This window comes from Zonotrichia albicollis, chromosome 6 (genome assembly GCF_047830755.1).
Source record: "Zonotrichia albicollis isolate bZonAlb1 chromosome 6, bZonAlb1.hap1, whole genome shotgun sequence".
NCBI lineage: Eukaryota > Metazoa > Chordata > Aves > Passeriformes > Passerellidae > Zonotrichia > Zonotrichia albicollis.
In genome coordinates, this window is record NC_133824.1 from 54219100 (window position 1) to 54243780 (window position 24681).

Below are 24681 nucleotides of genomic sequence, written 5' to 3' on the forward strand. Positions count from 1 at the left end.
AAAAAAATTCTTCAATAAAAAAAAACCTATAAACTTTAAGATAACCTAATGATGGTATCTGGAAGTTCCACAGCAGAAAGGGTATCTAATGCCACCCTGCAAAGTAGTTTTTGCTGAATCTGTGCTAGCAGAGACTTGTCAGGGTGGGGTTACTGGCAAAAAATCCTTCTGGCTTATGATTTATGCCCCGTTGTTTTGAACTCTGCTACAAAGCGATCGTGGAACCACTTCTGAAACAGCAACTGGAATAAAAGTTACACAAATAACATGAAGTGGCTGTTCAGCATTTTGGGTGGGTATCTTGAATGTGGAGTAGCAGCAGCAGAGGAGAAGGGAGGAAATATTCTCCGTTCATTCTTCTCCCTCCTCCTGACCGTGTTGCTCCTGCCACTGATTTGAGCCTGCCGTGCACAGCAAACCTTCTCCTCCACGACTGGGAAAAAGCTGACCTGGGGTTTGGGAGGAAGGGGCTGTTTTTGTGATGGCTGAGCCAAACAGCTCACAGGAAAGGTCCAGGTGTGGCAGAAGGGCAATGGAGAGATGTGTTTTCACCTCACTGAGATGCCCTGGTGTGCACAGATAATGTGACGCTTAAAGCATCAAACCCAATGTCTCACTTCTGTAAGGACACTTTTTCCACCACAGGTTGTAATGAAGAAAAGTGTTTCTCCACCTTGAAGGTGTCTGGGTTTTCTTCCTTCAAGAAAATGAATCAGGCCTTTTCAAAACTCATGAAAGTCAATGGCAAAACCTTAATTCAGTCCTGAAGTGTAATTCAGGTTTGGGCCAAGAAACAAGGTCATCTTTGGTAACAGAAAATGTTCTGGAACATGGCTGGCAGCAAGGCACAAGTTTAATTTCATGGAATTACCTTCCAGTGGGGTGTCTGTGCTGCTGCTGAATGTGTGAAGGATATGGAAAGTCTGGCCTGTGTGAACAGCTACCTGCCTTTCCCCTTGGCTCATTGTAAAGGAGATGTCTAGAAGTAAAATTAAAAAAAAAAACTTCCTAGAATTATCCTAGGAAAACAATTTATGCTGTGACAGCCCATTTCCAGTATATCAACTGGTTTAAATTGTAAAGTTACAGCAAGTTTGAGCAATGATGTGTGTCTTGTTGTAAGTTACTTTGTGGCATTACTAAGTACTTTCTTCCAGTCAAGTTTAAGAAAGAATATTTTTTTTCTTTTTTTTTTTTTGGGAGACGAGAGAGAGCCTTGGGGGAATGTCCTATCAACGTGTTGTAGAGTTGGAAACAGAAGTAATTTTTGCTCTATAAAGGAACAAATTCTGGTCTGAGGGGCAGAGTCTTTCCTGTACCTGACCTGAACCAAATCCCAAATCCTAGATGTGGTCTGACCATGTCCTTTTGCCTTCCAAAATTCCTGATACATTCTAGGGGACTCTTGTTGGAGAGTTTTGTTGTGTGAGCACGATTGTGTCTTCAATCAAGTGAATTCTCTTGAAAAGTACAAAGGATTTGGTTTTAGGATTCTTTGTGCCTTATGAAAAAATACACATAAAACCTGAAATGCTTGGGTGTAAACGAGAGTGGATCTCTGTTCTTGTGTCGGTTTATGGCCCACTCCTGTCTGGGTGCAAGGGCCAGAGGAAGGTGTGCCAGACAGTGGAGAACCTTTTTAAAAAACTGGATTAAAAGCATGCAGGGAGGAGCTGTGTCAGAGCAGGAACTTGAATCCAGCCCTGTTCAGTGTGTACCTGCTCTGGTTCTGCAGCTGTCTCATGCTCAGGGGAGCCAGAATCCTGCCTTGCTTGCAGGGTATAAATCTGGCGTGTATCTGTTTGCTCCTCAGGAACTTTGCTGGCTGGCAAAGACCATTCCTTCAACTTTCAGTTGCCTGAGTTATCTGATCTTAGATGAATTTCAGCACTTGTTTATAGCATGCAGGAGCTTCTTGCCAGCAGCTGGCTTAGTGTTTCAGATTTTGAAGTGTGCTCTGTGCTGCTCTGGTTGAGCTCTGAGTTTTCAGAGCATGCTCTCAAGCTGTGCAGCTTTATCTCTCCAGGTGAGCCCTCCACTTTGCTCTTTTGGAGTTAACGTGGGCAGGATCCAAGGGAGAGCAGATCCAAGGGCTGGTCAAGTTGGCAGGGCTATGGGAAGCTCTGTCCTCTCCCTGCCTTAACCATGTAATGGGCAAATGATGAATTGGAGGGCTGTAATTCCCTGCCTGCTGCTGCCTTGCACCATTTCATGGTGATTGCACACGTACATCGCTCTCAGCTGTGCTTCCAGCTAAGCAAATATCTTATTTCTGCCACAGCTGACACACAGCTCTTGAGAAGTGCAGCCCTCATTAGGGGGGCTTCTGGCTGCGTTTGGCTTCCCAGGTAGGTAGATTGGTCTGTCTGTCTGTCTCTCTCAAGGACTTTAATAAGGGTGAAAAGTAAGGGTTTTTTCAAATGTTGTTTGTAGGGTGTGCAAGAGCAAAATGGGATCTTAGAGGTGTTTTCTTTCCTCTCCTCACTTGACTAAAATCTTACTTATGGTTTCTCAATCAGTGTATGGCATGACTCTTTCCTGTGTTTTGTGTAGAGCTAAATATCCTGGAATTTTCTGTACTTGCAGCTGAGAGCCTAAAAAATTATAGTGTCTTCTTGTCAAGCTATTTCTGTCATGTTACATTTTATAAACTGTTTTATAAGAATTGTGTATTTCCAAGACAATTAAATGTGAGAGTGAGGTATACAGCACTGGCTACAGCTTCATTGGGAATATTGGAAAGGTTGATTAAGTACTTTAGGAGTATACAGTGAGTTTTAAAAAGTGTGTTGTGTTTGGAAATAGTTTGCTACTCTTTGATCTGTCTGGTACACATATATCACCACTTCTGCATGCCTCCTCAATTTTTAAAGTTAAAAGTTGAGTTTAGAAAAAGATCTTTAGGAAGGAAAATTACACTTACATTGTATAATGTATAGTACATTTGAAAACTAAACACAAATATCTTGTTTCTAAAGAAGACTCCCTAGGATAGGTTCTATGTCTGTTCTATTTTTCAGCTAAGATCCTCCTAAAGCTGCTACAGCCTAAATTACCATTTTGCCTGCCTTATATTTTCTTTTTTTCTTTTTGCTTTCAAACCAATAACATAAATTTGTATTTTCCTTTCTTACAATTGCATATTTATTCTGGCTGAATTCAAGTTGCATCATACCGCTGAAATACACTATAATTTCTCTGTAACAAAATGGTTCACATTCTTAATGAGCTGTTCACTGTGAGCATCTGCTTGAAGATGAGAATAATTGCTTCCAGATGTTCCCGTTTCAAGAGGAGACATTTACTTTAAATGGCACTTGCTTTCAAAGCTCAAGTTAGGTCCTCTGGATGCAAGAGCAATTGTCAGCTGTTTTAAATCAGTGGAGCTCCATTGAAAACAAACTAGGGCTAGTTAGCTGCTTTGCCTGTTTTAAGTCACGAGATTAAAGCCAGTTTACTCCAGCTGAGAATCTGATTCCCCAGCTTCAACGCGAATTGTAAAATTGTGTTTGAGCTGATTAAAAGCAAAGCAAACCCAGGCAGCTGCTTTAGTGCTTGCTTGGAGCAGGTAGTTCCTCCACGTTCACGTTCACTCATGAGAGGAGTGCGAGTGTGGATTGCTCTCCACTGCATAACTGAGGGTAATTTAGGGGTCTGTAGGAAAAATAAGAAGTAAATGCCAGATGGTGCACTCAAAGGACAGATCTTTTGTTTAAAATCCCTAGAGGGATGCTGCGGCTCCTTGCCTTATTAAGAAATATTCCTCCCATATCATGGAACACCATGTCAGTGTCCAAAAAAATTCTAAATGTTGTTTTAGCTCAAGAGTGTATAGAGTCTGTCTATGGGGCCAGAGTTGGCTCATCCTGCTCTTCTTTCTGATGTTCAGTGGCTTTATTTCATATCAAAGCTCCCATTTTTAACTCTGCCTTAACCTGCAGCAGTCTGCTGTTTTAACAGCTGTGCAGAGCCTGTTCCAGTATGGACTGAGATGTGCCTCTGAAACTCCTGCAAATTTGTGTTTTTCTGGAAGACAGAGGAGTTATTTGTAATTACAATTGTAATTTGTAATCACCTGTGTAGAAAGCAGCTCCTCCTGGGATTTCATTAAGTGACTGTCTCTTAGAGTTTTTCAATTAAAAAAAGTCTATGCAATATCTTTTCCTGATTAGGGCTTGATTTATTTCATTCAGAGAAGACAAAAAAGAAAAAAGCCAAAACCACAAGGCTACATTTCTGTTTATTTTCCCATCCATCCACAAATATCATTGCCAATGTCAGCAGGAATGGGCATGGCATTGGGAATAGCGAGTGGCTTAGATAATTGGTGTTGCAATACAGATGCAAATTTAGTACTATTTTTAATTTGTGCAATATTCCCCACCAGACTAAAATAACTTACATGTAGAGCAGATTTTGAAATGAACCTTGACTCTGTAATCTTTGAAATAACCTTTGTGGCTTCTCTAAGCCATGGCCTACAATGTACTGTGCAGTTTGGGGCAGAGGAAGAGATGAGAAAAGGCTGCTGGACGTGGTGATTTCTGATCCCTCAATAACATCAGTACAGATTAAGTGAGGCAACTTCAATTAAATTACTGCCATGTAATTCAAAGCACAGTCTGCTGTGACTCCTCGGTGTGATTCATGTGATCAACACACTAATGAGATTTATGAATTATCAAAAAAATCTTTTAACCATTTGGAAGCCTACATTCTTTTGTTAAAAATAAATTTCATGCTTGGGAAATAAATAATGAATTTTTCAATAAGGCTTAAACTCCCGATGGGACTTTTTTATTTTTGAAAACAGAGGTGACAGAGGCATTTGATGTATGTAATACACTCTGTTAAATTTTGGGTGGTTTCTTGCCTTGGCTTTCCTGAGAAATGAAACATTCAGTGAAGGTGTGAATGTTGACCGTTCTCCAAACACACTGATACGACTCCATTCAAAGCATGTGTACTCTGCAATCTGCAGAACAAACTTGGGGCACACAGGCAAAAGCCACGAGCAGTTATTTCTCCTTTACAGTGTTTCTTAGTTTGGACACTGCCTTTTAGACTCCAGCTGGGACATTTCTTTCACTGCAGTTCCCTCCACACTGGGCAGCCCTCAAAAGCCATCAGGTGCTACAAGGTGTGAGTTGCTATTTATTGGTGTAGAGGTGTTACTTGCATTTGCTACTCAGTTTGGGTTAAGGTGCTCATTCTGCAGTCCATCCTTTATTGGATAACACTTGACAGGAAGGTCTACAAGGTAATCCTGAAGCATAACTTTGGCTGATGAGTGTTTTAGGAAGACGCCAGCTCTTTTGTAATGTGCCATTATGGAGGTTTGGGTTTGTTCAGCCTCAGTATTGTTTTTGATCTCATGTCTAGCCCAAGGATTAACTTTGCCACACATTTGCCTGAAATAAGGACTGGGACACGGTGGTTTGGTGATTAACACAGAACGTTCAGATGGAAATAACTGCAGCACTTGAGAAACACACTGAGGTTCAAACTGAGGGTTTAATATGGGCCTGCCAATAAAACACAGGGCAGTCTGTCAGTGCTCACATAAATAACTGGGGGAACCTTTCTGCTTTGCTTTCAGGAGCTGCTAAGTCGCACATCGCTGGAGACTCAGAAATTAGATCTGATGGCTGAAGTTTCAGACCTGAAGATTAAGCTGGTTGGTATGGAAAAGGAGCAGAGTGAATATGAAGAGAAACAGAACAAAGCTGAGGTGAGTTTCGTTCATTAGTTGTTTGAATTTTTTTTCCATGTCTGTGGTGTGTTGTCACACACCTGAGCTTTTGGGCTGAAATCAGCAGGGATTGGGATTTCCCATGCCTGCAGCACAGCCTGTGTCACTGATCCCATGAATTCAGGATTATGCATTTTCAGGATGCGGTTTCTTTTCCTCTCTCTCATTATACTTCAGAGGTTGCTGTTTGGCTTTCATCAAGGCAAGATTCCTTTCCAGAAGCATTTATTGCAGTGGGTGTTCACTTAACCCTTTCCTTTCCCTGGGAGCTGCACTGACATGGCTGTGCCAGGCATTCCATCATTTTTGTGGCAGAAAAGACTGTCAGCTCAGTAGTGTCAGAGGTGTCACAAGCACTGAGATCAGGGATTTTAATGTATTTGTGGCACTTGGGAGGGCATTTGCCTCAAATGTGTCTTTCCCCTTGTGGCTGCATAATAAATAGGACAAAAATATATCATGGGCTGGAGGCAATTTCAGCCCTTACTCCCTTTCAGATGTGGAGAGCTCTGGACATCAAAGGAGCTTTGGGTTTTGCTGTATTGGTTAAGAAAGAGAATATAAAACAGGGAATTCATCTGAGCAACATCCATGTCATGGTGGTGAGCAGCAGGTGGGAGCTGGGGAGGAAAGCAATCGTGCAAGAGAGAAATTCATACAAAAGCAATCGTGGAAGAGAGAAATTCATACAAATGTGTTGCTCTACTCAGTGGTCCTGTAAGGGGACCAGCCAGCAGGAGAGGACTGCCTGGAAAGGAAGGATTGCTGAGTCTGAGATTGATACATTGCTAACTGGAAAAGGAAAAACAAGAAAACCACACCAAACTTTGTTCCATATTGACTTAGGAGGATTTGAATTCCAGGCAGCATTAGGAACTGTTTGCTCTCCACAACTCTGCTAGTGGAATAGGTGATAACTTGATTACTATGCATCAGTACTTTGCCTGCAGTGACGTAGCTCGTTTGGGGTGTGTTTGCTTTCAACTTATTTATTCTCTGAAGTTTTCTTTATAGATTCAAAGATAACATAAAGAGAGCAATTTTGGGCAGAGCTTTCAAGCCGGAGAGGCACCAGCTGCTGTTTTTACCACCTGTGGCCCTCCTGGTGCTCTTTCAGACATAATTGCCAGTGCCTTGTGTACAGAGAGGGCCCGAGCACTCTCAAGCTACCTGAAAATCTGAGCAGGTCTGAGCAGCTACAGATGGCAGCCTCCCAGTGCCTCCCATGAATGTAGAATACAGGGCTGAGGATGCCTGAGTTATTGCGGAGCCAGCCTGGCTCTTGGAAAGCAGCAAAGATTTTTGGGTGCGTTTTTATGGTCAGGATTTTTTGAGTGCCTGGGAGGTCTGGTGCTGTGAGCTGTGCAATTCTGCTGCTGCTGCAAGGTGTGTGCCCCCTTGGGTGGGAAAGGTGAGCTCCAGCAGCCTGGATGCCTTTGGTGGTGGTGCTGGTGGTGCAAAGTGATAGGACACGTTCCTGCTGAGATGGAAAAAAGGATTCTAATCTGATGGAAAAGTTGAGAATCCTTGTGTGGAGTGTGGGCTGAATTATTTACTACCCCAAAGTGTGATTGGGTTTCTGGCATGTTGAAAGCTGCAAACCTTTGTGTGTGCAAAGTAAGGAAAGGTGTGGGAAAAAAACAGCATTTTTGGTTTGCTGGTTGAGTTACTTGTGTATTTATTTCAGATTCTCCTGAATAAGCATTAATCCCATTTATCATGAGTTGCTTTCAATCAAATTAGATGCTTAGTTGAATTCTAATGGTTTAACCCTATTTCTGCTTCTTTTCCTGTAAATTATACTAATTTTTCAATACAGACACAATTTCAAACATCAGAATGAAATTTATTAATGTTCTTTACATTATTAGATTACAGCTGCTTAAATTTGGTAATATTTTGAGTGTTTTCCTGTACTCTTTGCCTCCACTGCCAAACTACATCTTTCTAATGAAGAAACCACTTTGACAAAAACAGTCTACCTGTAGTTTGCTCTTGGTTTTGGCATCTGGTAGTCAAACCATTTTAAATAGCTTGTTCAGATACTTCCTGGCTGACCCTGCTATTTCTAAATATAATAAAGGGGCTTTAAAAGTTTTAAATTAAATGTGGCATTGCAGGATCATTCAGCTGAACCATGTTTTCTCTCTCTTCTAATTTTGTGTCGGCTTATTTCACAGCAGCTGTTTCCAGTCACGTAGAATTTATCTATAGAATTATTTTTCTGGTTGGGCTGGGAGGAAAGAAAGCAAATTAAGACATGCATCCAAATGTGTGTGAGTTTTAATGTGTAAGATTGGTTTCACTTTATCTTGTGCAGCTGTCATTTAGGTTTGGTTTTACTGAGCAGCAAAGAGTTCATCAAGCATCTCTAGCCTCCTCTCACAGGTATTGATTTCACACTGAATGCCACTTGTCTCTGGCTCTTCAAAAGTACATACTAAATATAAAGTGCCATTTATTTATATATATATATTACAGGTGGGCCAGGAGAATAGCTGCTTATACGTGAAGTATCTCACTCCTGGCTTTGTCACTATAATTCCTTTTCTGGGGAATAAAGTCCTACTTTTGGCACAGTAATGCTGTGAAGGTTTCTGGACTCTCACCTGAAGGGGTTGTGTGGCTTTTCTCTTACCTGAGAAGCCTCAGAAATTTTGAAAATGTGTTTTTCTTAATGGAGCAAGGTATGAGGAAGCAGCATTGTCATAAGATTGGTGGCTGCCCAGACGTCTGCTCTACCTGAACGTGGACAGAAGAGACTTTCTGTCTGTCCTGCTTCTTCCTTTTGTAGCATGGGATAAGTCTTTGGGTTTGGCTGTAAGCTGCTGGCAAGTATTTTGTGGCTGTTGCAGCTTCTGAATTAAATATCTAGTGCGAAGCTACTTGCAATTCCAAAGAAACCTGAGTCAGTGAGGCACTGACTCCCTCTGGGGAGCCTGGTGTGCTGTCTCATCTGAATCAAGGTGGTGTAGTTAGTGTTGATGGATGTTCATGCTGGGAAAGAGCCTCAAAAAGGCCTGTTCTACCTTGAAACTGAAACAATTGGGAAGTCACAGCTGGATAAGGATTTCTATTGTAAATCAAAGGCGACTCCGAGGACAGGGAGAGAATCATGAGGAGGACTCTGTGGATATTAGAAGGTTAATTAATGACTTTATTATACTATTCTCTATACATCTTATCTAAACTGAATCTGTTAAGCATTCACTCTGCACACAACTGCTCACTCTGTACTGAACCTTGTGACTCTCAGTTGACACACACACACAGAGTTGGCCCTGAGGAAACAAAGCATCTTCACTTTGGACAAACAATCTCTGTATTGCATTCTACTTTGGTACAGCACAGGTACAGTGAGTGATTGGAATTGTGTTTTCTCTTTCTCTGAGGTTCAGAGAATGTGAATCTCAGAAATCTTTGGGAATAATTGTGCCATGCTTTTCTCTGTGAAGAGAACAAGGGATTTGGATGTGTGTGTCCTGCCAGTCCCCATCCCCAGCTGGTGCTGCTCTGGGAGGTACCTGATTGTGGAGAGGATGGTAAAAAAAACCACAAACCTAATCCTCATTTATGCCTATTAAAGGTTTGCTGGGTGAAAGAGGATGAGCATCAGACATTATGATCCTGACTGAGCATAATATGTATAAAGTAAAATGTATGTAATGGGGCTTTTCTGAATTTCATCTTAAACAGTGAGCTAGGAAATACTCAAATGTGTGGAACTCTTTTGTATGAGTTAGGTGAATCTTTGTGGATGTTTAAAGTTGACTGTGGATGCTGTTACTGCCCTGTCCTTGCTGTTCCCTAGCTCTCAGACTCCTGATTTTACTGCACAGTTGAGGTTACAGGAGGACTGTTTGGCAACTCTGATAAAGAAAATAATAAAAAAATTATTTGCCACATCATCTGTTGTTCTGTTCACTGAAATATTTTTCTTCTCCTTTGGAAGATGGATTAAGCTCCTCAAATTTGTTCCACCTGAGAAGATTGAGAAACCACAAAACTTATGTTACTAGTGTCCATGAAAGCTAAGAGAAAGGCATTTCAGACTCATGATGCCTGAAAAAATGCTCAGTGCTATTTGCTACAGAGTTGGGGAATTTAGGTGAAATATCACATAGATTTTCTTACTTTGGTTTGCTTTCTAAGCTGGATTTTTGTGTGTGTGTGTATCACTGATACACACAAATCCAAGAAGCTGACCAGCAGACTGGTGCACTTTCAAATAATTACTTTTTCTTCTTTGTTATTCTCCTGATTTCTCCTGATTCTATTGCTTAACTCCCCCAACTCAAGATCCTGCCCAGATACAGAGAGAGGTAATGGAGTTATTTTTCTGCCTCGTGCTAGACCTGGAAACAGAATTACTTTGCTGGTATATTATTATTCTGTGTATAAATTATCAAAGAACAGGCTATGGCCCCAGCTGAGCACTTTGCAGTTTCTTCCTCCTGGGTGATTTGGAAGGGTAAATGAATGCAATCAAGTCCCATTTCAGCAGAAGTGTACCTCTGAGCCAGCATTTATAATATGTTCCAAATGATCCCTCACATGACTGTGAAACTTTCCAAAAAAAGTTTCTGATCTTAACTTCAGAGTCAGAATCATGAATTAGTCTGGAACGTAGATTCTGTTCCATGTAAACTGTGGCTTTGTGCAATATTCCAGGTTTATACTCATTTACATCAACTTTATCAGAAAGGAAACACATAATCTGTCTTTTTTTAGTTTGCCTTTGATGTGCTTCACATATTTCTTTGTGCTGCAACTGTAGAAACGTATTCTTTGCATCATTTTTTTTTCTCACCTGTATTTTTTTTTGTCTTTTTTTTTTTCTCCCTTTCCTCCCCTGTTTTCAGTCAGTAGTGAACCTGATCAGTGACCTGCAGGAGCAGATGTGTAGACTGCAGCTGGAAATTAATAGTAGGATCCAAGAAAGAAAGTCTCAAGATAGGAAAGCAGACTTGACCCCTAATGGTGCTCAAAGTGGTGCAAGATCAGTAGAGCCCCTGGGCCAGAAGAATTGCTCTCGGTGTGAAGTACGAGAAGCTCCCCTTGGCAGAAGCCTCTGTATTGCCTCTTCTCCCTCCTGCAGACACTAAATTCCACTAACCAGAGCTGCCTTGGGAATGTTTTGGCATTAATCTTTGTGGCTTTCATTAGCAAAGAGTGAGAGTGCCATAAAAAAACGACCAGAAAAAAAAAATAAATCTCACCCCAGGCTCTCCACCCCAATTACTGGGACAAATTTGGTCACCACTGATCTGCTAAAGCACAGAAATCTGTAAAACCCCTTTCAGATTTTTGACAGTTTCCATTTCACTTGTAAGTCTGCAGTGCTGGTGTGGTGTGGGTTTTTTTGGATTTAGGGGTTGAGATTTGTCTGATTTTGTGCAGCATGCTGGCATGGTTTGTAGTTTGCTGCTTTTCCTCATGATGATGCCACCCCAGCTGTGCTTGATGGTGTGGCCTAACCAATCCTCTGAACACAGATTATTGATTCCTGGATATCTTAAAAGCTTAACACAGGTATCAAATAATCTCAGCTGAGATTCTCTGATACGTACCCTTTCTTTATCTAATTAAAAGAGACATAATAAAAATCATCTGCTGGTACTTTTAAAATAGAAAATCCATCACAGTTTTGTTTATTCCCTGCCATTAGCAGGTACCAGAATTTACATAACAGATCCTGGTTGTGTTTGATGAAACATGTGTCACATGGCAAAACAAAAGGTACTTTGCATAAATGGCTTCATATCACTGAAGGTGGAATGATGCTAGCACACCTAGAAAGAAACATTTTAATACTTGATTTCAAATCAGGTTGTTGCCACATTTCTTTGGTTAAAATTTGCATGCCCAGAACTCATAAGTAATCTTCTTGTATTGTGAGGGAGTTTTTCAGTAATTTCTCTCATATTTTTATATTGTAAAAATAACCATTCTGTGCGTTACACATATTTTGAAAATAGTGCTGTTGTTTCTGGGCTTGTTTTTGTGCAGACCTGCTTAATGGACTATTGGAACTACAGGCTTTAGATTAGAGAAATAATCTAAAAATCAAATCTAGAAGTCATCCCAAATAAATCTTCGTGTAATCCAAGATGTTAGTGTGGTGCTTAATGTATGTACTGCACAGGAGTCTAAAATTGGGTTACTCCTCCAAACTGTTCCTTTCCTCAGTTTATTTTAAGACATTTTGTCTTGTTAGAGCTCCATCAAGGTTTTAATAATATTGTTCTTTAGTGAGTAAGATACAATTCTGTCAAGGACTGAGAGAAGGGACATTTAAGGGACAGCTTCCTAGAGCAGGTCACAGTTTTTAGTGTGGCAGTTCAGTGTTGAATACTGTGTGGTTCATGCATGATCTGTAATTCAGGATGGGGAAAAATTAATATCTGCCAGAAAAACCTTGCCTTTAATTTCCTTCTTCCTCTGCAGGGTTTGCTACAGGAACTCAGACACCTCAAAATTAAAGTGGAAGAACTGGAAAACGAAAGAAATCAATATGAGTGGAAATTGAAAGCAACCAAAGTAAGCATAATCCCTGGCATTTTCCAATGACAGGCATGTATCAGCTGGGAGGGGATATGCTCCATTTCTCATCAATATCTACTTATCTGGCATTTACCTTGTGCAGGGTAGCTGTGAAGTCAAGTTTTCTCTAACCATCTTTGGAATCAATGTCTTAGCTGGAAGGTGGTGTAGCTTTCTTTGTGTCTTTTGCTCCCTCCATGCAGTTTTCAGTCTGGTACTTCCTGCAGTTCTTATTTTAGGAAACCACAAAAGGCATTTTGACTTGCAAAGAGCTGCTCAGAGAAAATGCCTCTTTGAAGGCTTCCTAGCCTTGATTTGTGTAATGGTGACAGGCCTCTGTGGGATGTACTTTCCTGAGGAGGCATGCAAAGTTTGTTGGGTGTTTGCTACTATGGAATTTACTTTCACAGACATTAAGCCCAAAATACACCATTAGATCATCTGCTTTGACTTTGTGTATATCACACTGCACAGCTGCCTTACACTTTTGTTGACCTTCAGTCCTGCATAGCTGTTGGATATAATCTGGAGAAACTTGACATGTCAAACATTTAATCATTTTCCTCAGCAATTAATTTTTCTAGTGGAACATTTGTACTGTTTTTTCTAGTTTGAATTTTTAGCCCTTTTCCACTGGATTAAAAAGCACCCTACAATTTTTCCTTCTTGTGCTGCAATCACATCTCCTTTCATTTGTGTAATAATCCCTGTTGATATGAATGGCTGACTCTTGACTTGTGGTTGAATCTTGGAGAAACATTTCAAAATTATTAAACTGAATTTTCTATTCAATGCTTGATAGCTTGATCCAGACATGACAAACAGCTATTATTTGTATTAGCATTTCTTTCTTTTGAGAATTCTTGGATGAATAACAGAATGTTGCTGCCATGTCTTTTTTTCTCATTAAGATAATAGTTCTTCAATCCGTGAAAATGTTTTCTCTGACGTGGTGGAGATGAACAGGCTTTGGGAAAATATTTTCTCAAGCAGTGTGTGGCCAGCTGGCAAAACAGAAATTATGGAAAAAGTAGGAGCAGAAGGAAAATAGGAAAGAAGAATCATAAGACCCACTGAGGGAGAGAAGGTGCAGGACTGGAAAGGAAGAGAAGTACACGGAAAGAGAGAGAAAGCATAAAAATAATGAGAGATAACAGGAATTAGATATTAAGGGAAAAGAAAGCCTTTGAAAGAGCTCTGAGGCTGGGTAGACCAGGGGAGGCAAATCCAGATGTGGTATTAAAAGGTCTGCAGGCTTTTGTCTTCCTGTTGTTCCAGCTTCTTAGATGAGCGACTGGAATAAATCCATGGCTGGATATAAAAAGCATATTAGTCATTGGGAAGTGTAGGAGCCCTTCAGAGAGGCAGCAAGGCAGATTCTTCTATTCCACATGGAATTTTAGGCAGAGCATTGATGTTATCCTGCAATCCAACTGCTTGCTTCCTGGTGAAAATAAGTTTATGTGTTAATTAATCCATGTTTCTCCCTGTTTGGAGAATGTCCTTTGGTGGTTTGCATCTTTCCTGCTTTATTTTATTTTGAGAAAGTGCTCATGGGGTTTTTTGTCCTTTTTCTTTGCTTTTTTCTTCCCTTTTTCCCCACCCCTTTTTTTTTTTTCCTTTTGTCCTTCATCTGCAAGGAAGCTTTGTGTGCCTTTACAGGGGAAATGTAGAATGTTGACACACAATGATTTTGAGACCTCTGAAGAAAACCTTATCAAACCGCTGACTTACCAAAATATGCTGCCGGTAGTTTTTTCTCAAAAACACAAAAACCAGATTAGAATGACAGCATTTCAAGCTGAACAATCACAGAATTCTTCTCCCTCTGTCTTGTTGAGCTTTTTCATGTGGGGTTTTCCATGCAAATCGGGTGGCAGCCCTAAAACTCCAGTAAATGTAAATGAATATGGTATTCTGTTGCATGTGTGTGGTGGTTTTCCAGGCCGTGCTTTCCTTCAACCCTAGTTGCTTTTTTGAGAAAAAATAATTTTGTTATCTTGCAGAGAAGGCTCAGTATTAATAGATTCTCAGTTATACTAATAGGTAGTAACTAGGATTAAAAATAAAAATAAGTAATATAATAAATAAAATAGAAAACCACCAGTATCTGTTTAAAAATCCTTTGCTATCTTTTAGAGGTCACCATGCAAAGTTTGAGTTCCCTATAGTAGTAGCAGTAGCAGTAGTAGTAGTAGTAGTAGTTGGTGGTGGTGGTTAGTTGTTGTTGTTATTGTACCAACTTTGTAGCATTGAGAGCTTTCCAGAGTTCCCTTACCTACATAAATCCTTGGAAATGTTTGTCTGCCTTTTCCAAGAGCTAATTGCATGGGGAAAATTGAGCTTCTCTAATAGCAATAGCAGCATAAACATGTACAGTTGTCCTGGTGTTTGTGAAATATCCCAAGCTGATGACTGACCTCAATCACAGCCTCACTCAGACATCTCCTCCTTCCTGGGAAAGACTCACAGACAGTGGGTGGGGAAGTTGTTCTGACTTTGCTGTGCTCTTTTCCAGGCTGAGATAGCCCAGCTCCAGGAGCAGCTGGCTCTCAAAGATGCAGAGATAGAACGTTTGCAGAGTCAGCTCTCCAGGACCTCCTCATACACTGAAGTGGCAGAAAGAGGTAAGAGGAGGGAAAACAAAATTAAAAATTCAGAACCCTACTTTAAGTTTGCTTTGGTAGCAGCCTGGACACTGGGTTGCAAAGAGATACAAAGAAATGCAAGGATGGACTTAAAGTTTATTATGGGAGGAAAAGCATTGTAAGCAATGTCAATACATCCTATGTTCTGGTAGAGTAGAGGCCTTTAATGTGTGAAATTCCATTCCAGTCTAGAGGCAGCACAAATTGAAATAAGTATCCTCAGGACCCTGAAACTTTTTCTGTTGGTGTTTTATTTGCAATTGTAAAGACTCATAGTAGTTTATTTTTCAGGTATACCTTGAAAATTTCTTTGAAACCAGTTTCTGGTTTACAAGGGAAGAAAGGGTCATGGTAGTAGCTAAGCCTGATGTTTCAATGTCCAAACATCCTAAAAGAGTCATTGCTTCCTTTCTTCATGGCTGTGTCTCATTCAGGCTCCCTGTCCATGAAAGTTTGCATTTTCAGTGTCCCTGCCAGCCTGGGCAGGTGATATTGCAGGTTTCTGTTTGTCTCTGTTGACACAGGTCAATGGCATGACAAACCTGTTTGTTTAGCCTTTGGTCTCAACCAGTGGTGCCACAGCTCTGAAATATTCCCTCCCTGGGGCTCCTGCCAACTGCTGGGCCAGGAGAACATGGAATTAGGGAATGGAATATGGAATTAGGGAATTAGAATATGGAATTTTTCCTCTGCAGCACCAGCCATGCAGGAGTGTTTGTGTGCAGTTCAGCACAGGGCATCAGCTTTGCTGCTCTAACAGCTTCTGCGGGTGTTAACTGAGGCTTCCCAACACTGCCCTGGCTGGGATGTGAATTTCCATGTGCTGTGCTTCCCCCTGCCCAGGGCTCCCCAGGAACCTCCTCTGGTTCATTCCAACAGAGTGACTTAACATCTCCTTGTGGTGATCTCACCCAGCTGCAGAGCTTGTGCATGTAGAGAGCTGCATGTCTAACCAGAAAATTAGTTTGTCTAACAGCAGTGCTTGGTAGAGGAACCCTTCTACTAATGGAAATATGTATCTTCTGCGAGATTCCCAAATAATTGAGCATATTTCAAAGGAAAGATAGTGGTATGACAGTAAATCTAGAGCTCAGCAGCTTTCAGGTTTTAGCAGTGTGGTGAAACTGTCCTTGATTCCAGAGGCAGAAGAATCAAACCCTCTACAAAATCTGTGGGCTATGTTCAAGGAAAGCACTTAGACTGTATTTGAATGGAAACAGTAACAATCCTTCTAGAAACAACCAACCAAACAAAAATTACTGATCGATCAGAATTTCAGGTGGTCTTCTCAAATAAAGTTGAAAAAATGATGTGAATGTACTTGTAGTATGCTAGAATGCATATCCTAATTAAATTGCAGGATTGATCTAATGTGTGCTTTTTCTACATACTTTACTTGACTCTCACCACTTCCCATCGTAGAGGAAGTTTATAGGAGAAGGCTAAAAGAAAAACGTAAGCCTTGCAATTCCCTTTTGGCTTTACCTCGCTGTTCCTTTCACACCAATGTTAACTCAGATGCCTCCTGCAGCAATAATTCCATGTTTGTTTAGATTTGGCTGTCTAATTGTAACACACATGAGACGCTGCTTTCACTGCCTGCAGCAAGCAGACAGCTCCTTTCCCTGCTCAGGGAGATTTCACTGCAGAAATAAAGGTCAGAGGTGCACAGATCAAATTGTTGGACTTCAAAGGGATGTTGTCAAGATTAACAGAGCCAAAACGTAACAATTGCTGGCTTTTATTTGCACGTATGTAAACCCCATTTAATAACAGAAAAGACAGCTTTAATTTAAAGCCTTTCTCTTTGGAGGGGAGGATTTAGGCTTTTTTATTTTTTAAATCATTGCATCAAAAAAATCATTGCATTTTTTTAAAAGTCGGAATAAATGTCCCCATACTTGATGATGTTAATGAATACTGGAAGTAAAATTTGCTTTAGTGTGCCTACATGTACCTTGACACCAGTCCTTTTTGAAGTCTAACATTTATAAAAAGAAATTAGTAGGACTGTGATTTTTTTAAAAAGTCTCCCAGTTGCTTGCCCACTGCCTGCTGGCTTTAGTTTTTGATTTGGCTGTGCCTGTGCATGTCCTGTGTCTCTTCTTTGAGAAAACACCTGTGAGGTTCATGTACATCTTTTAAACTTAATCATTGCAAGGTGTGCACTTTCCAGAATCCCTGCAATAAAAACTAATTACAGCTTTTTCAAATAGTTTAGCTATGACATTGTGTGTTCAACTTTCATTTGTAAAACCTTTTTTCACAGATGCTCTTTGGCAATGTTGATTTTCTTTCCCCTCTCTCCCTTCCTGCATCCGTTTTCATGGTTTTTTGGGAACAGTTGTGTCTGGTGTAATGTCAAAGCATGAATGGCTGGAGAAGGGAGTTACAACACAGGAACTATCTCAGTTTCTGTCTCCATCACACTTGGTTTGCTCAGGAAGGTTTGCTGGGACTATTGTTGTAGGGAAAAATGAGAGACTTGGTTCAGCAAAGTTAGGATGTGATTGACAACTCATCAGTTTCAGAGAGGGTGTTTTAATTGACTTGATTTTAACATCACTGGTTAACCTCTATCACTAAGTTGTGTGTGAGGAAATTCTCCATTAGCTCCTGATGTAGATTTAAACCAAGTTGCCCATACTGACACATTTAAGTAAATAACATTTTACAGAATTTCCTTCTATCAAACCAGGTTTTTGTTATTTTTCATTCCCAAATTCTTGAATGTACTTTAGCTACTTCTCAGATGGAATATATTTTCAATCCTACTTTAAATTATTTCCTTAAGTATATAACGGCAAACACACTCTCATCTTTTTTGCAAAATGAGCTTCTGTGGTTTTTTTCTTTTCCATTGTTGATTGTCATAGTTAAAAATAGTGTCATGTAGTCTTTTGTAAGCAAAACCAGGATGTTTGTGTTGTGCAATACTTTTTATAGTTCAGCTTCTGTAAAAATCTACACTAAATGTAGTTTAGTGGTGCACTGGCCACCCCACTGACATAGTTTTGGTTATTAGTAAGAACATAGGGAAAGCATCACAAAACATCTATTTCCAGTAAACAGAACAAACCTTATTTCTCTTACAACATTTTAAAACATTTTCAGACCAAGAAGTTCAGAGGTTGAAGATAGGAATGGAGACATTATTGGCTGCAAATGAAGAAAAGGTGAGGAAATAATCCTTGTTCTATGTGCTAAGAATGAAATTATGGTTTTGAATCTCTGAAGTGTTCCAAATAACACACTTTCTGTAAGGACTAAATGAGAAAGGGGATTCATTCTTCAGGAGACTGTCGTTTTTGTGGTAACAAATCAAGCCATGGGATTTTTCTGGATGCTGGCATGCCCATATATGATCACATAGACAATAATTTGCATCCCTGAAAAGTTCCTTTAGCAAGTAGGGAATCCAGACAGGGAAACATTAGTTCTGGAGAACATTAATGTAGCTCATAACATTTATTTCTCAAAAAAAGCTGTAATGTCATACTCCTCTGGTTTCCTTACAACTATAATTTCATATTGTCCAGCAAATATTGGGCACAAAGGCAAAAAACATTCCTTACGAGGCATGTGAAGGACTGAGCCTGTTTTCATTAAAATCACAGAGATGTAGTACAGTGTTTCTGCAGTTAAAAATGAGGGATTTAAAATGTAATTTAATTTATTTCATGTTTTCCACAGGACCGTCGGATAGAGGAGCTGACACTACTGCTAAGCCAGTATAGGAGGGTCAAGGACATCATGATTGCAGCTCATGGTAAAATGGCTTGGGAATAATTTCCTGCTTTTATTTTTAGTTTATGTGGTGTTTCCTGTGACCATTTTGACCTGTGACCACCAGCCATGTTTCACAGCATAAAATGATCCCAGAGAGGGAGAACTCATTTTCCTTCCACTGAGGAAAACCCTGACAACTGACTGACGAAGTGAAGGGAGACAACCCATCTTAATTGATCAGCATTGAACTCCAGTTTATTGATTCAATCAGTCACTTTTTATAACAGTGTTAATTAAGCTCATACATATTGCAAAATCCGAGCTCATCATAGGTCACAGATTTAAACATTAATCCCTCCTTTTGTTTTCAATACCTGTGGTTTGTTATTGAAACTAAGATTTGTGTTCTCACCCTGATATGAAAGGTTCTCAAAACTTACTTTTACTTTCCCATACTTTATCCAAGGACAAGGTATTTACTTGTTATTGAAGACAGGCTTGAGAACTCTTGCTGTTTACAGAAACATGCTTTGAGAATTTGCTCCTCACAGCTGCCTTTTACTTTTCCATCAGCTGTATATTTTCATGGCCTTTTTTCCTTCAAGCCATGTCTGAGCAAAATTCTCCAACAACTGACAAAAGGCAAAACTGAAAACCCACATTGCTTTGCTGCACACAGTTCTGTGGTTTTAACTTCAAAATCTGAGGAGGGGGGGAAATAAATCTGTGTCCCATTTCTCCTTTACAGTGTAGGAAGTGGAATGGGTTTTAGGACTGTCTTATTTGAAGTTGCCACCACAATTTTCAGCACTGGATTGAATCTGGGATACTTGACCTGAAAGGACAGTTTTGTTCCATGCACACCATCACATTAACAAGCAATAACAATATTTTTAGGCCTTGCATGGCAGAATGGAAACTTGTGTTTAACACACAAAAATTTGGAATGAGAGTGAATGTAATTAACACACAAAATAGAGAATGAGAGTAAATCTCTCTCTGAACATTCATTAAGTAAATAAATAAAAAGAAGCAAGGAGCAAGCCATGATGCTCTGGGTTGCTGAGCTGATGCTGCAGAGAGCAAGCTTTACCTGTTTCTCTCCCTTCCTACTCTCCAATGCTTTCAGGCTCTCCTGTCTCTGGTGGCTGTGAAGAGGAACTTGAGGCAACTTTCAGGAAGTGGAATCTTCTGAATAACTCTCAAGGGGAATTACTGAAAACAGAGGTACAGGTGTTCTACAAGCAGGTTCTGCTGCACAGATGATTTTTTGCTGTTTGTTTCTCTGTAGTAATGTGGGTGAGGGTTCAGCCCTGGCAGAGTTTTTGTTTTTATTGGTATGGGCACAGCAGATTCAGCAGAAGACACCAAAGCCACAGTATTGAAACTCTTGTGTCTTCCCCAGGCCTCTGCAGGAGAGTTGTCACCAGCTGTGCTCCCCCCAGTGCCACACAAAAACATGGAAATCAGGCAAGACCTTTCTCTGTCCTGTGGTGCTAAATTGTATTATTTACACTGTTTAACTGTTGGCATCTTCTCTTGACTGTTCTTGACTTTGCTGCAGTTTGGGACACTTCTGAAAGCTGTGCTTGTTGTGGAGGTTGGCAATGCTTGGATGTTTAAGTTTTAAATTATAGGGATAATTCAGCATTTTTATATCTCATACATTATATATTTATATAATATATTTTTGAATATGAATTAATATCTTCTTATTATAATGAATATAATAGTATATTAATATTATATATAATGAAAATATTAATATTATAAATATATTATATTTATGAAAATATATATACTATATGTTCTATTATATTATGCTATATATTTGTGTTTATATTTATTTATATAAAATATGTTTTTGTATGTATGTCTATATATAATATTTTAATATATTTATATGTAAATTTATTTCTATTTAAAGTGGAAGCAGTCCAGTACCTTCAAGTAATTTAACCTCTCAGCAGGAAGACTCTTTGGAAGTCACAAATAGGTAAGAATAAGTAACTTTCATCAAAATGTGAAACAATCTGCCTTTCTAAAATCCCTAAAAGTTGCACATTGCTTGCAGAGTTATTGCTGTGCTTGTTAAGAGTTCCCAAAATCATCTAGAGTAACAAGGCTGCAGCTGCCCACTGGGCCTGGCTGCCTTCCACTGCTGCCCAGAGGATGCCTTGCTGCTCTTTCTACCTTCATCCATTGCTGTTCTCAAAGTCATGATTTTCAGACTAAAAACACAATAAAATAAACAAGTGTCTTTATTCTGAGCTATGTTTCATGCAGACATTATATGTCTTATTCACGAGACAGTGGTGAGATGCAAACAAACCGTGTTTTATTGACTGCTACTTCTTTGCCTGTGCCTTTTTTAAGGGCTCCACAGAAAAAAAAGTCCAGTAGTTTAGAAGACTTGCAGAGTGAATCCTTGGAAAAGGTTGGTTCATTTGTAATCACAGCTTCTGGTGTTTAATGTCACAGCTAAAAGACAAAGATCAAGTATAAACATTTGTTGTTGTTATGCACACATTAACTTTAGCCATCACTAACTCTGTATGTGAGGAAAGAGCCCTAAAACAGCTCAGGTTCTTTCCCCCCCCATTTCTAAGCTAGTTGAAACACCCATGTGGACACACCTTCAAATTCAGTTTTTGCCCTGAGAGAAAAATATTTAAGTGAAATACGAGAAATAATGAGGAGTCATTTTGTTAAACTGCAGTATTATTTTGTTTATAGGGTTTTTTTTAAAATTTATTTCAGTTCCAAAACACCAAAAATATTAAGGCAGCTAATCCTGAAAGTAGCTAAATGTTGGGACTGGGTATTTCCACACAGGTTTCCTTTTTGGGTGTGTGCATGTAGCAGTGTTTTCCCTGAGCTGATACAAAAGGCATTCCTGAAATTGGCAGCAGCAGGAGCACCTCAAGGGCTTTGATTCCACTCCAGAATAAATCTTCCCAGTTTGCAAAGTCTTGTTACATTGTGGTCCACAGTCTTGTTTTGTCATTATGTACACTGACATTTTTCTACACTTTTTAAATTCTGCTTTGTGAGACTGTTGTTTTTTTCTGTACCCAAACTAGGCTTAATATCAGGTGACCTAGACCCAGTAATGCCATTGAAACCAGATACCAGTCAAATGATTGCTCCACTTCTTACATTTCAAAAAATTTTTCATAAATGCTTTCATATATTTCTTGAATTGTTGGAGATGGCAATGACCAAGTAGAATGAATTTTGTGAAATTTGTGCTGCGTTGATTTGATTGCAGTCACACATGTGACAAATCAGAACTCACATTTCATTCCATGGAGAACTGATGAAGGTTTTCCTGTCATAACTTTTAGTTATTTTCTTGTCTTAAACCAAAAATCTGAATTTGTCTCTGTGATGTGCTGTGATAAGGCTGGACCTACACATTTGTGCTGGAGTTATTCTGCCTTGCTCAAAGCTCAAAGTCCCCCTGTTTCTAGCAATAATAATAATAATAATAAAATAATAAACCACATCAGTGTCCCTGACCTAACTGTGGTGGAATTTTTATAGCTTGGTTTCTGTCAGAGCTCTTTATGATTTCAGCTGGATCCATACAGGATTGTGTGTATTATTTAATGTCACTTGTTTTCATATTGGTCTGTTAAACAGCTGTTGTGTTCCCAGCTCAAAGCAACTCTAAAGGGACCACCCAGAAACCTGAAAATAGCAAAATTCCTTTGATCACAACAGAATGTAAACAGGAATTTTGTAGAGTGGGGAATGAACAAACACAATTAGTATTAAATATTGGATTGAGATGAAATTAAGAGGTCCTTGTAATATATTGTCCATACATTAAGCACCATCTCTATAGCAGTAAGACTACATTTGATGTTCCATGTATGTATGTTAATACTAACATTTGTCTGTTGCTTTTTTCCACAAAACTTTGAAATTGCCCTCCCTGAAACTCCATAGTATGTAGATGGAAAACCAGCACAGCCTGTTGTAGAACAAGAGGTATATTAACTGCATCCTTCCCTAACAATTCTCTGGTGTGGTGTGATGTGCTGTGATGGTATGGCTGGTTTGCATTTTATATTCCTTTTCTCTTCAAAATGTTTGCATAGTTCCAGTGCTGACAAACAACACAAGGGGTAAAGATTTGAGAGGGAAATGTTTTGGTGTTTTACTTTTTATCTAGAAGCTTGTTACATGCAGCTGAGGTCAGTCAGTCTCAGAATGCACGCTGCTGATGTGGGACACAATTTCTCTACTCTTTTTGGTACGAGTCAGGATGTACTCCTGCAGCTGCCAAAAAGGAGCAGGAGTTGAAGACCTGAGCAATCTGGCCTGCATTTGCAGTATCCAAAGAATCCTCTAGGCCTTGGAATAAGAACAGATAAAGCAGTGGTTATCTCATTGAATTTTTAATGTATCATCCTTCACAGACAATGTTTTGAAAATATTTTGTTGGAGTGGGGTTACTGAATAGAAGCACGCTGTGCTTTCCTGCGTGCTAAATATGGTTTGCCTATTTCCAGTGCAAAGTTTTCCTGTGAAACCTCCATTCTGACACTGAAACATTTCCTAGTGGGAGTTTATTCCAAAACACATATTGGATGTACTCACCCTAATAATGGCAGCTGGAGCTGCAGGTTCACTGATGTCTCAAAAAGCATCCCTGTCCTGCAGCTTTCACCCACAGGGTTGTTTTGTCCATCTTTTTCTCTGGATTCAGTGTTGAAGAAATCCCAACAGACGGTTTCCAAAACTGTAGGCAAAAGTACTCCTGTGAAACATGTGCTCTGCCTGGAAAATTAACTTATTAGGCTCAAAGCCATCAGATTTATGGGAACATTTCATCTACCCTTGTAAAAGGAGCAAGGTGCCCAAGTAGATATCACTTGAACGCAAGGAAAATTAGGTTCTGTGATAGAACTGGCAATTGTATTTAGCTGTAATTCTTAAAAATAAAAAAATCACATTTACAATTCTGTCTTTGCAAAGAGATTTTTGTCCTTACAAAAGTTAAATTTCTGTACCCTAACTTTGGCTTTGATTCTTTTACTGTAATTAACAGTGGTAGGAAATACGTTTGTGGAAATTTGAGGTGTACAAATACTTTTGGGTTGAATTCCAGTGAGAAACAGTTGTGAGGCAGAAACAGAGAAAGTCTGGTGGAAAATGGGGGAGAAAAAATGATCTGAGAAGTAACTAAACACATTTTTGGTGCTATCAAAGTTGACCTGAAAAAGATCAAACAATTCATTAGTGACAGGGTCCTGGAGGAAAGGGAGACAGCTAAACCAGGTAATATTTAACGTATATTTTAAAGCAAAGCAGAGTGGATGAAGTGGGAGGAGCAGATGAGGAAAGGCAGGGCTGTGTCTTAGCTAGGAAACCGTCAGCTGCTGGATGGGTTTAAATTGAGTTGTCTGTAAGCAGGAACATGCAGGGAGTGGAGTCGTTTTGTACCATACTTTTTTTCTCAGCTTTAAGAACATTGTGTAGCAGATTGCAGATGCTGTGAGCAGCTTGAATTTTGTACTTATTTTATCTTTCCCTCTTTTAAAAACAACAGAGTAAGCCAGTGGGGAAAGGCAGCAAGTACCAGACGCTGCCAGGAAAGCTGCCCCGAGCCCTGCAGAACGGGGAGCAGGGAATGTACAGCTCCCCAGAGGGATGTGGCACCAGTGACAACGATGACAGCAGCGTCCCTGGCCTGAGTATGTACCTGTGCCTCCCCCAGAGGGAGCATCCAAACTGTTTGAGGGGCTGGGATGGCGTGGGATGGGATCTGCTGTGCCAGAACATTGCACTGTGATTTTGCATGGCTCACTTAGGGAATGTCCTGCTTCGCTTCTCTTCCTCTTCTCTTTCTCTTTCTCTTCTCTTCTCTTCTCTTCTCTTCTCTTCTCTTCTCTTCTCTTCTCTTCTCTTCTCTTCTCTTCTCTTCTCTCCTCTCCTCTCCTCTCCTCTCCTCTCCTCTCCTCTCCTCTCCTCTCCTCTCCTCTCCTCTCCTCTCCTCTC

General features: G+C 39.9%; 1 protein-coding gene and 1 long non-coding RNA gene across 17 annotated transcripts in view; one reads left to right on the forward strand and one right to left on the reverse strand.

The window, feature by feature from the left end:
* PPFIBP2 (PPFIA binding protein 2) overlaps positions 1-24681 on the forward strand; it is a 93230-nt gene that overhangs the window by 55699 nt on the left and 12850 nt on the right. For 7 of the 16 annotated variants that reach the window (XR_012580928.1, XM_074543831.1, XM_074543824.1 and 4 more), the window contains 13 exons: positions 5600-5731; positions 10615-10794; positions 12200-12292; positions 14814-14922; positions 16366-16398; positions 18058-18119; positions 18637-18712; positions 19802-19899; positions 20078-20142; positions 20600-20668; positions 21049-21109; positions 22627-22668; positions 24233-24377. Coding sequence is in view for 15 of the 16 variants with exons in the window: in XM_074543831.1 (XP_074399932.1) it covers positions 5600-5731; positions 10615-10794; positions 12200-12292; positions 14814-14922; positions 16366-16398; positions 18058-18119; positions 18637-18712; positions 19802-19899; positions 20078-20142; positions 20600-20668; positions 21049-21109; positions 22627-22668; positions 24233-24377 (1165 nt within the window). In the remaining variant the exon portion in view is untranslated. Of the gene's footprint in view, positions 1-1225; positions 2027-2056; positions 2349-5599; positions 5732-10614; positions 10795-12199; positions 12293-14813; positions 14923-16365; positions 16399-18057; positions 18120-18636; positions 18713-19801; positions 19900-20077; positions 20143-20599; positions 20669-21048; positions 21110-22626; positions 22669-24232; positions 24378-24681 lie in introns of those variants that run through there. The other 9 variants (XM_005491095.4, XM_074543833.1, XM_026795850.2 and 6 more) reach the window with 6 other exon arrangements.
* Positions 20989-23418, reverse strand: LOC141729433 (uncharacterized). Its single transcript, XR_012580929.1, has 2 exons — positions 23281-23418; positions 20989-21153 (listed from the first exon to the last, which is right to left on the reverse strand). It is a non-coding gene; the product is annotated as an uncharacterized LOC141729433 (long non-coding RNA).